Source organism: Neopelma chrysocephalum, unplaced genomic scaffold (assembly GCF_003984885.1).
Source record: "Neopelma chrysocephalum unplaced genomic scaffold, ASM398488v2 Primary Assembly neopelma1_174, whole genome shotgun sequence".
In the NCBI taxonomy this organism is placed as follows: Eukaryota; Metazoa; Chordata; class Aves; order Passeriformes; family Pipridae; genus Neopelma; species Neopelma chrysocephalum.
Window position 1 is genome coordinate 872,942 of NW_020897836.1, and position 11,041 is coordinate 883,982.

The window sequence follows — 11,041 nt, forward strand, 5'->3', positions numbered from 1 at the left end:
GGGGGGGAGATGTCCGGCAGCTGCAGGGGGGAGCCGAGGCCCGTGGGGTGAAGACAGGGCGGGGGTGCAGCTTCCTAAAAGCAGCCTGAGCTCTCTCACAATCCTCCGGGGATTTTTGGGAAGCCCCCCTCGCTGTTCCCGGGGTGTTTCCTCGGGATTACCACCCCGGCTGTGCGGGGAGTGACACAAAGTGACATTCCTGGGGCTGGAGACCCCAAACCTCCCCCATCCTCAGCCGGTCCCTGAGCACGGGGTCGATCCTCTCTTCTCCCAGCAGGAAGCTTTTTCCAGGGGGGGCTTTATCCCAAGGAGGATTCGTTCCCTGTGGAGAAGCCGCCACCCTGCCCGGCTGTTGGAGGTGACCGGGTAGCCCTTGAGGTGCCCGGGGTGGGCACTGGACTCCCCCCATTCCAGCCCAGGATCCCAAAGTGGTTTTGGGGGCAGCCCTTTCCTGTCCCTTGGCCTGTGATTCCCGGCTCCACGGGTTGGGGGCTGCGCCTGAAGCCCTGCGAGGGGGGTCTCAGGGGAGACAGGGATGGCTCAGCCGGGCCGGGACACGACAGGAATTGGAATGGGCTGCCCAGGGAAGTGATTCTGCCCCTGGACTGGGCACTGGTGAGGCCACACCTCGAGTGCTATGCCCAGTTCTGGGCCTCTCCCTCAGTTTAGGAAGGATGTTTAGGGGCTGGAGCAGGTCCAGGGAATGGAGCTGGGGAAGGGTCTGGAGCACCCTGGGGGGATCAGCCTGGAGAAAAGGAGGCTCAGGGGGTTCTGCAGTTCCCTGACAGGAGGGGGGAGCCTGGGGGGGTGTCGGGCTCTGCTCCCAGGAACCAGCAGTAGGACAAGAGGGCACAGCCTCAAGTTGTGCCAGGGGAGGTTTAGGTTGGACGTCGGGAAGAAATTCTTCCCGGAGAGAGCGATCAGACACTGGAATGGGCTGCCCGGGGAGGTGGTGGAGTCACTTCCCTGGAGGTGTTTAAGGACACGCTGCACGTGGCATCAGTGCCACGGGCTGGGTGACAAGGTGGGGTCGGGTCCCAGGTTGGACTGGACGGTCTCAGAGGTCTTTTCCGAGCTGAACGACTCCGTGTGATTCGCTGTGTCCCCGCGCCGGGACACCCGGAGCAGCTCCAGGCTGCTCATCCTTCCTCTCCCCGCAGGCTGCTGGCTCCGGGATACACGGAGACTCACTACAGCGAGGACGGACAGCCCGTGACCGTGACCCCCAACCACACGGTGGGTGCTGGGGGGGGGGGGGGGGGGTTCAGGTCACCTCTGGTTTTTTGGGATGAAGCCACAGCCGGCCCGGGGCGGGGCGGGGCGCTGCGTTTTCCCTGGCAGCATCCCCGGCGCCTGTGGCAGCAGGAATGCGGCCGCACGCGGCTCCTGTATCTCTTGGCCGCGGTTCAGCACCTCGGGACGTAAACACAGGCAGCACCAGGCCCTCCCCGATGTCCCCCCACCGGCCTTTTGTCACCCTTCCAGCGCGCCGGGCCCGGCTGTGTCCCGGGCTGAACTCCGGCTCCCGCCTCCCTCCCGGCTCTTCCCGGCGTGGAGGGACGCGGCTCCCCTGGCCGAGAAATGAGAAACGGGTTTTGGTGGGTTTTTTTGGGATCAGCACGCGGGCTTTGTTGCTGCCCGGCCCTGCTGAGAGTCTCCATCCCCTCTCTCCAGGAGCACTGTCACTACCACGGCCACGTCCGCGGCTACGGCGGCTCCTGGGTTGTCCTCAGCACCTGCTCGGGAATAAGGTATGGAAAAACGCAGGGTTGGGGGCGTTGTGGGGCTGGCAGAGGGTGGGATGGACACACTGCTCCTTCCTCCCTGCAGGGATCCGCCCCTGGAGCAGCACCGATGCTCCTCCATCTCGGCTCCAGGTGGTTCACGGGGCTGATTTTTCCATTGCTCCCATCCCATCCTTCTCCCCCCTTCTCCCAGGAGCAGGCAGGTGAGGGGAGAGAGAACAATTTTCTGGCAGGATTGGCTTCCTTCAAGGAAGTTCATCCCTGGAGGAGGCAAGACCCTCAGAACTGAGCTTTGTTCACGTGGTCTGATAGTTTTGATGCCAAGGGTGTGTTCGCTCCTGGGGCTGTTTGGACAGAGACCCCCATCCCTGATCCCTACTCCCACCCTGGATGCGGACCAAGCTGAGGTGCCACGAGCTTGTGGGGCCTCAGGGACTGAGGGAACCACAGTGGAAGCACCGCAGGAGCCACCAGGGGCTGTTCTCCTCTTCCAGGGGTCTCATAGTGCTGAGCAGCAACACCAGCTACTACCTGAGCCCCCTGGGCCCCCCCGAGCCGGGGCACCACGTCATCCACAGAGCAGAGCACCTGCCCATCCCAGCTGGCACCTGTGGGCACGGGGATGATTTTGGGAGCACCGTGGCCGACATTGCCCAGCTCTTCCAGCCGGGGCACCAACGGGTAAATCCACCCTGGGGTCTGTTTGGGAAGGGGCAGAGGGTTGGGAGCGGGGCTCTCTGCACCTCTCCTGATGCCCTGTGCCCATCCCCTTGGCACCTGGGCAGGGCTGTGCAGGCAGGTGGGACACGAGGGGTCTGTGTGGGTGATTTACCTGGTCTGAGTTTGGGCAGGAGATCCCCAGAGAGAGGATGTGTGGGTTGGGCATCGGTGCTGGGACCTCCTGCGGGACATGAGGTCGTTTGGAGACACCCAAATGTTCCTTGTCACCTCACGCCTCAGCTTCCCCTCCCAGCTGTCCCTTCTGAGCAGCTCTGAGGTGTGTGAGGTGGGAGATGCCCAGAGCCATGGGCTGGCCCTTCCTTGGCTCCTCTGAGCCTTGTGTGTGTGTCCTGCAGGTGAGGAGAGATGCCTGGAGGACCATGAAGTACATGGAGCTCTTCATCGTTGCCGATCACACACTGGTGAGCGCTGAGGGGGGGACAGAAACCTGGTCCCCTGCCAAAAAAAACCAGGTCCCCTCATTGTGTCCCTTCCTGATTTTCCTCTGGTGACCTTTCCCCGTCCCCACATTTCTGCAGTACAGGAACCAGAACCTCAACCTGGGCCAGACCAAGCAGCGCATCGTGGAGATCGCCAACTACGTGGACAAGGTGAGGGACCTGCCGGGCCCTTCTGGCCACCCCTGTCACTCCCAGTGCCTGTGAGAGCACCTGATCTTGGTGGTGGCCCTCAGGGACAGTCCTCATGTCACTAGGGCAAGGAATCACGGAATTACAGAATCATTCTCCAAGTCTGTCAAGTCCAACCATTCCCAGCCCTGCCAAGGCTGCCATCAAACCACGTCCCCAAGTGCCACATCCACACGGCTTTTAAATCCCTCCAGGGGTGGGGACTCCACCACTGCCCTGGGCAGCTGAGCCAGGGCTGGACAGCCCATCAAGGAATTTGGGGGTTGGGATGAACGTGGTGGGAATCGCTTTTTTGGCTGGGCTGCAGCAGTGAGGGGATGCAGCCTGGGAGTGAGTGAGGATATTGGTGGCTCCTTGTCCCTCTCGGATGTTGGCCAGGTACTAAGGAGGGTGAGAAGGGGCTGGTTTAAAGGTCTCCCACCTCATGTGCACCCCCAGATTCCAGCAGCGCTGGGATCTCCTGCCATGCTGCTGCCCCTCGTGTTGGGGAGCCCCTGCTTGTGCTCCGTGGTGTTGTGGGGTCATCTCTGCCCAGGTGACTCTGATCCTCCTCCTCATGGTGGCCCTGGTCGTGGTGGTGGTGGCCATGGTGACCTGTGATCCCTGGGCAGGGTGGTGGGGACCACCCAGGGTTCTGGCATCAATGCCGGCTTCCTTGGCACAGGAGGGATACACTAAGGTGTTACCAGCCCATGGTGGGCATCACACCACTCTGCCTGGCTCCTGTGCCCACACCCATGCCCGCAGAGCCCGTGCTTGTGGGTGGATTTGGGAGAAATGTGTCCCGGAGCCACCCGGCTGGAGGGACGTACCGAGACCCATCGGTAGGGATGGAGGATTCCCGGCGAATCCCGCCTCCATCCCTTCCATCCCTGCCTCCCCTGCAGTTTTACAGGCTGCTGAACATCAAGGTGGCCCTGATCGGGCTGGAGGTGTGGACGGAGCGGGACCACTGCGCCGTCACCAGCGACGCCAACGCCACGCTCTGGGCCTTCCTGCAGTGGAAGAAGTCGCTGAGGTCCCGCAAGAAGCACGACAACGCCCAGCTCCTCACGTGAGCACCCCCCCTGCCCTGCTGACCCCGGGCCCAGCTGGCACAGGGGTGCCCAAACCACCCCAGGAGGGCTGAATTCCCGCTCCGTTCTCCTTCCTGGGCAGAGGGAAGACGTTCGGGGGGACGACCATCGGAATGGCCCCGCTGGAGGGGATGTGCAGCATGGATAACTCCGGAGGTGTCAGCGTGGTAAGGAGGTTGTGAGGGGTCCCCGCTGCTTCTCCCGGCTGGAGAACCTCATTGCCAGTTGGAGGAGCTCTCCATGGACTGGGAGGATCAACCACCCGGGGTTGGTCTTGGGATGCAGCCTGGGAGCGAGTGAGGATGTTGATGGCTCCTTATCCCTCTCAGATGTTGGCCAGGTACTAAGAAGGGTGAGAAGGGGCTGGTTTAAAGGTCTCCCACCCAATGTGCACCCCCAGATTCCAGCAGCGCTGGGATCTCCTGCCATGCTGCTGCATGTGTTGAGGAGCCCCTGCTTGTGCTCCGTGGTGTTGTGGGGTCACCTCTGCCCAGGTGACTCTGATCCTCCTCCTCATGGTGGCCCTGGCTGTGATGGTGGTGGCTATGGTGACCTGTGATCCCTGGGCAGGGTGGTGGGGGCCACCCAGGCTTCTGGTTTTTGGGATGTGCCTTGAGAAGGCAAAAGATCTTCCCAACAGTCCCATGTGGGACTTCCAGGAGACCAAACCCCACTTGTGCTGTGAACCTTCCTCCAACCCTCTCTGTGTTCATTCTACGGGATCCAGCTGCAATCTCGGGGATGTTGTGGTCCCTCCAGCAGCCCAGCCCCATTCTCAGCTGTGGGATCACCCCTGTCCCTTTGTCCTGGCTGACCTGTCCCCCTTCCCCGTGCAGGACCACGCGGAGCAGCCCATCGGAGCCGCCGCCACCATGGCCCACGAGATCGGCCACAACTTTGGGATGGTCCACGACACCCAGGGCTGCTGTGTGGAGGCCACCCCGGAGCAAGGGGGCTGTGTCATGGCAGCAGCCACTGGGTAAGAGCTGCTGGGGGTGGGATGTGTCCCCAAAGCCCCCTCAGTAAGGTGTGGGGGCTGTTTGCAGCCGGGTGGGATGGGAGTGGGGAGGGAATCTCGGCAACTCCGGGCTGGGAGAGCTGGGGGGGTTCAACTGGAGAAGGGAAGGCTCCAGGGAGAGCTGAGAGCCCCTTGCAGGGCCTAAAGGGGCTCCAGGAGAGCTGGAGAGGGACTTGGGACAGGGGATGGAGGGACAGGATAAGGGGACAAGAGGGAATCGCTTCACGTTCACAGATGGGCAGGGTTAGATGGGATATTGGGAAGGAATTGTTGTCTGTGAGGGTGGGGAGGCCCTGGCCCAGGTTGGTCAGAGAAGCTGTGGCTGCCCCTGGATCCCTGGAAGTGTCCAAGGCCAGGTTGGATGAGGCTTGGAGCAACGTGGGCTAGTGGAAGGTGTCCCTGCCCATGGCAGGGAGTGACACTGGATGGTCTTTAAGGTCCCTCCCAACCCAAACCACTGTGTGACTGTTCTCTGATTCCCTGGAGCGAGCACATCCCAGGTTCCAGGTGTGAGCAGGGCTGGTGGTCTCCAAAGGGCAGCAGAGGAGTAGCAGCTCCATCCCAAAATAGGATGGAAGCAGATGGATGTTTTCTGGCACACACATCCCAGGAATCCAAGGCATTTTCCTGCTCTATCCCACACCTCAGCTCAAAGGAATTACCCTTTTTTGTAAGACCAGAGGGCCAAGGGGTGCCCAGTCCCCCGTCATTCCCATGGGGAATCGTGGCACTGCGGGGCTGGGGTGGGATGAGCTCACATCCCTCATCCCAACATTCCTAAATCCGGATGCAGGATGTCCAGGGTGTCAGGCATTAGTTTTCCTGCTCTTTGGAATCCATCCAGGGCTTGTTTTCTTTGCTTTTACCCTTTAATTCAGGCCAAAGCTGCATCAGATCCATGTGGTTGGTGCCACTTCCTGCTCCAAAATCCTTCTCTTTTTGGGTTTTCCATCTCCTGACAACACACTCATCCCAGATATCCCTGCACTGCAGAAAGGCAGTTTTATTCCCTGTTATTCGATCCCACCTGCTCTTCCAATCAATTAAGATCATGGAAATCCCCCAGTGTTGTTTCAGGGTGGGGCTCTCAGGGCTGTCAGACCCCGACACTGATCCCATGGGATTTAACTTCTCCCTGGGTGGATTTTGGTGGGGAAAAGGACATTTTTGACTGTCTTCAACCTGTCCCTATTTGCACATTGATCAATACTGGGTATATTGACTTTCTCACCCCCCAGAACTTGCAGGACTTTAGAACTTCCCCAGTTTTCCCTCAGGTTTCAAAAACGCTTTTACAAAACACCCTTCTGTGTCATCTCAAAAAACGAGGTGTCCTGACGAGAAATAAAACTGCTTTTTCAGGGTTGGGAGGAAATGAAACCATTAGTAAGAAGGAGGAAATGATTCTTCGTAAATCACACAAAAACCCCCACAAACTTTGCAAAAACACAGAAGGACCAAGCTCCGAGTTCCTCTAGAAAACCAGTTTCTCTCCAGCTCCTCAGGCTGGTTGGGCAGTTGTAGTCTCTGATTATTTTTTTCTGCTGTTCTTTGGGATTTTTTTTGTGATCCTTTCCCATATTTCTTTAATTTTTTAAATGATTTTCATCCGTCACAACCTCCGAGGTGTTTGAAGAGCCCCACGTGGTTACTTCCCCTCGATGGTTCCGTGATAACATCTTTTTAACTGACATCCTGAGCAGATGTGGGGACCTGCCCTGTGGTTTTTTTGGGGGGGTTTGTGGTGTCCCAGGTGCAGGGGCACAGAGGTGGCATCTGCTACAGCGTGGAGCTCACAGTACCTGCAGGGGTTGAGGGTCTCACCATGAGGGTCTCCACCTCCAAGAGGTTTCATGCTGGAGGGTTGATGCTCCAGGGGTGGCTTTGCCTGTCCCCCCCATCCCATTTCTGAGGATTTTGGGGTTCAGGGAGTGTCCCCTGGTTGTTGTTCTGGTGCTCACCCTGTGCCACTTGGGGTGGGAGAAGTTCATGGACTCGTGGCTTCTGCCCTTGGAAGGCTTTGTGCCAGTTTGTCCATGTCCTTAATTCCTGGCTCTGACTGGTTTTCCACCTTCTCCTGGTCCTGATCTCCCCATTTCCCGTCTCTCCTCGAAGGCTCTGTGCCAAATGTGCTTAATTCCCAGTTCTGACTGTGGTTTTCCACCTTCTCCTGGTCCTGATTTCCCCATTTCCCATCTCCCCTGGAAGGGTTCATGCTAAATGTGCTTAATTCCCAGTTCTGACTGGTTTTCCACCTTCTCCTGGTCCTGATCACCCCATTTCCCATCCCTGCTGGAGGGGTTTGTGCCAAATGTGCTCGATTCCCAGTTTTGACTGTGGTTTTCCACCTTCTCCTGGTCCTGATGACCTTGTTTCCCATCCCTCCTGGAAGGGTTCATACCAAATGTGCTTAATTCCCAGTTCTGACTGGTTTTCCACCTTCTCCTGCTCCTGATCACCCCATTTCCCATCCATCCTGGAAGAGTTCATGCCAAATGTGCTCGATTTCCAGCTCTGACTGGTTTCCCACCTTCTCCTGATTCTGATCACCCCATTTCCCATCCCTGCAGGAAGGATTCATGCCAAATGTGCTTGATTCCCAGTTCTGACTGTGGTTTTCCACCTTCTCCTGGTCCTGACGACCCTGTTTTCCATCCCTCCCTCTCTGTCCTGTGCACAGACACCCCTTCCCTCGCGTGTTCAGCTCCTGCAGCAAGAGGCAGCTGGAAAACTACTTCCAGAAGGGAGGTGGGATGTGCCTCTTCAACCTGCCCGACACCAAGGACCTGGTGGTGGGACGGAAATGTGGCAACGGCTTTCGGGAGGAAGGAGAGGACTGTGACTGTGGGGAGGTGGAGGTAGGAGCTGCTGCTGCATCCCTTCCCTGCAGAGGCCAAAAAAGACCACGTGGAGAGGGGTGTTTCCAAGGGAAGAGGGTTTGCTGGTCACCTCAGGGACTCCATCCCAGTCCCACCTTCCTAAATCCGTTTAACCTGGTCCTGGCTTCTTCCTCGACTTCCCTCCTGATTGTTCAGTTCTTCCTCATCCCCTCCGTGCCTCAGTTTCCCTGATGGCAAAATGAGAAGGGCAGTGATGTGAGGGGTGGAAAAGGGGCTGGGGGAAGGGATAGGGAAGGGATGGGATCATGGTGGTGGAACCACGACCACGGTGTTGTCTTCTCCCCCCGCGCAGGAGTGCACCAACCCCTGCTGCAACGCTCACAACTGCACGCTGAAGGAGGGGGCCCAGTGTGCCCACGGGGATTGCTGCCACAACTGCAAGGTGAGACCCCCACCGTGCCCCCACCGTGCCCCCAACATGTCCCCTTCATGCCCATGGGATGAGCACAGACATACGGCCCCGCCGTTCCCTCAGGAATCATGTGCTGCACATCCAAAAGGTCGAACTCTGCCGTGCCAGATGAGGGTTATGTGTAAACTTGTGTCTGCAGGAGAATCATGGAATGGTTGGGGTTGGAAGGGACCTTAAAAATCGTCCAGTGCCACCCCCTGCCATGGGCAGGGACACCTTCCACTAACCCAGGTTGCTCCAAGCCTCATCCAGCCTGGCCTTGGACACTTCCAGGGATCCAGGGGCAGCCACAGCTTCTCTGGGCAACCTGTGCCAGGGCCTCACCACCCCCACAGCCAGTAATTCCTTCCTTCCCAATATCCCATCTAACCCTGCCCTCTGTCCATGGGAAACCATTCCCCCTTGACCTGTCACTCCACGAACTTCCCAAAACTCCCTCTCCAGGAGAATCTCCTCTGGCAGCTTTCTGGCTGTGGTCCAGCCCAGGAATGTATCTCCATACCTTGACAACCCCATATGGTCCCACAGGGGACATTCCAGCTGGTTCATGTCCCCAAGCTGTGCCAGGAGGCGGCAGCCAATCCCACCTTGTCCCCTTGTCTCAGTTTGTCTCTCCTCCCGTGGCAGCTGAAGGCGGCCGGGACGATGTGCCGGGAAGCAGCGGGATCCTGTGACCTCCCGGAATATTGCACTGGTGCCTCTCCCTACTGCCCAGCCAACGTGTACCTGCTGGATGGCTCCTCCTGTGCCTATGGAGAGGCCTATTGCAACAATGGGATGTGCATGACCCACCACCAGCAGTGTGTCCAGCTCTGGGGACCAGGTGAGTCCCACCAGCTCCAGCCTGGCCTCCTTCCCACCCCTCTCCATGGCATCTGCCTGGGGGGTTGGAGGGTATTGGGTGGAGGGGCATTGGCACAGATTGCCCAGAGAAGCTGTGGCTGCTCCTGGATCCCTGGAAGTGTCCAAGACCAGGTTGGATCAATGTGGGCTAGTGGAAGGTGTCCCTGCCCATGGCAGGGGGTTGGAGTTGGATGGGCTTTGGTCCCTTTCAACCCAAACCACTCTATGATTCCATGATCAAAATCCTCTGCAAGACCTCAGAAAAAAGGGACTTTCATCCCTCTTGTGCTGTCCCTGGTCCAGCACCCTCAGCAGCAGTTCTTCAGGAGACTTTTCCATGGTGTTTTCTCCATGAACACCCAGATGCTGGTCCCATTTTCAGTACTTCTCCCTACTTCCTGCTATCCCCTGTCACAGTGGGACCTTTCCTGCCTCCCTGCAGGTGCCTGGCCAGCTCCAGATGCCTGTTTCCAGGACGTGAACATGGCTGGGAACACCTACGGCAACTGCGGCAAGGACAGCCAAGGGCGCTACGTCAAGTGTGACAAGAGGTGGGTGCAGCCCTGGCACCCCTGGGTGCCCCGTCTCCTCCTCCTGCACCCACAGCCCCCCAGTACCCACCCCTGGGAGGGGGCTGGGAGGCTCCTACCCCAACCTCTGGGGTCAGGCCCGTTTTTGGGACCTGAGGAAGCCACCACATCCTTCTTGGACTCTGTTTCCATCAGTGCCGGGAGGTTGGACTTGATGGTCTCAAGGTTCTTTTCTGACCCAAATGATCCTGTTGTCGCATCATGCAGCCTGGTGGGAAGATCAAAGACAGCATCAGAGGGGTGCTGTTTAGGGAGCGTGTGCTCCCCAGTATTCCCAGTTTATGGAATCATGGAATATCCTGAGTTGGGAGGGACCAACTCCATCGAGCCCAACTCCATTGAGTCCAACTCCTGGCCCTGCACAGGACACCCCAAAAATCCCACCATGTGCCTGAGAGCATTCCAGGGATATTAGAGGCCCCCCCGACCGTTCCTTCCACCATTCCTCTGTGCTGTCCATGATTTATCCAAGTCCTTCCCGAACCTGCCGAGCCACAACCCGGCGTGGCCACGAATCCCGAGGGAGACGATCCCGCGGGCGCGGGGTGACGGGCAGGGAGACCGAGGGACTTCCCGCCCTCACCTCGGCTCTTCCCCACTCCCAGGGACGCCATGTGTGGGAAGATCCAGTGCCAGAGCTCGGCCAAGAAGCCCCAGGGGACCAACACGGTGTCCATCGACACCACGATCCGCTTCAACGGGCGCGAGGTGAAGTGCAGGGGCACCTACATGTACACGGCCAGGGACGACGAGGACGACCTGTCCGACCCCGGCCTGGTGATGACGGGGACCAAGTGCGGAGATGGGATGGTGAGTGCCCCTTCCCGGGGCTGGGGGGCTCCTGCAGGAGACCATCGTCTCCTGGGCTCTTTCCCAGCTCCAACGTGGGCTTTGGGTCTTGGCCAACGGGATGTGGGATGTGGTTTCCTCCACGTGTGACTCGGTGATGCCTCGATCGGGGCGTTTCAAGATGTTTGCAGGCCACCAAGTTCTCATCTGGGGCATTTCTAGACATCACCAGATGTTTACAGGCCACCAACTTCTCATCTGGGGCATTTCTAGATGTCCCCAGATGTTTGCAGGCCAC

The 11,041-nt window shown here is 58.8% G+C and overlaps 1 protein-coding gene across 1 annotated transcript in view; it reads left to right on the forward strand.

The window, feature by feature from the left end:
• Positions 1–11,041, forward strand: part of LOC113976602 (disintegrin and metalloproteinase domain-containing protein 33-like) — a 33,180-nt gene that overhangs the window by 13,599 nt on the left and 8,540 nt on the right. Inside the window, exons 4-16 of the mRNA XM_027701926.1 lie at positions 1,161–1,236; positions 1,675–1,751; positions 2,240–2,426; positions 2,822–2,887; positions 3,005–3,076; positions 4,003–4,169; positions 4,274–4,358; positions 5,028–5,170; positions 7,890–8,067; positions 8,402–8,491; positions 9,149–9,344; positions 9,807–9,915; positions 10,560–10,764. Coding sequence (XP_027557727.1) covers positions 1,161–1,236; positions 1,675–1,751; positions 2,240–2,426; positions 2,822–2,887; positions 3,005–3,076; positions 4,003–4,169; positions 4,274–4,358; positions 5,028–5,170; positions 7,890–8,067; positions 8,402–8,491; positions 9,149–9,344; positions 9,807–9,915; positions 10,560–10,764 — 1,651 coding nt within the window. The remainder of the gene's footprint in view (positions 1–1,160; positions 1,237–1,674; positions 1,752–2,239; positions 2,427–2,821; positions 2,888–3,004; positions 3,077–4,002; positions 4,170–4,273; positions 4,359–5,027; positions 5,171–7,889; positions 8,068–8,401; positions 8,492–9,148; positions 9,345–9,806; positions 9,916–10,559; positions 10,765–11,041) is intronic.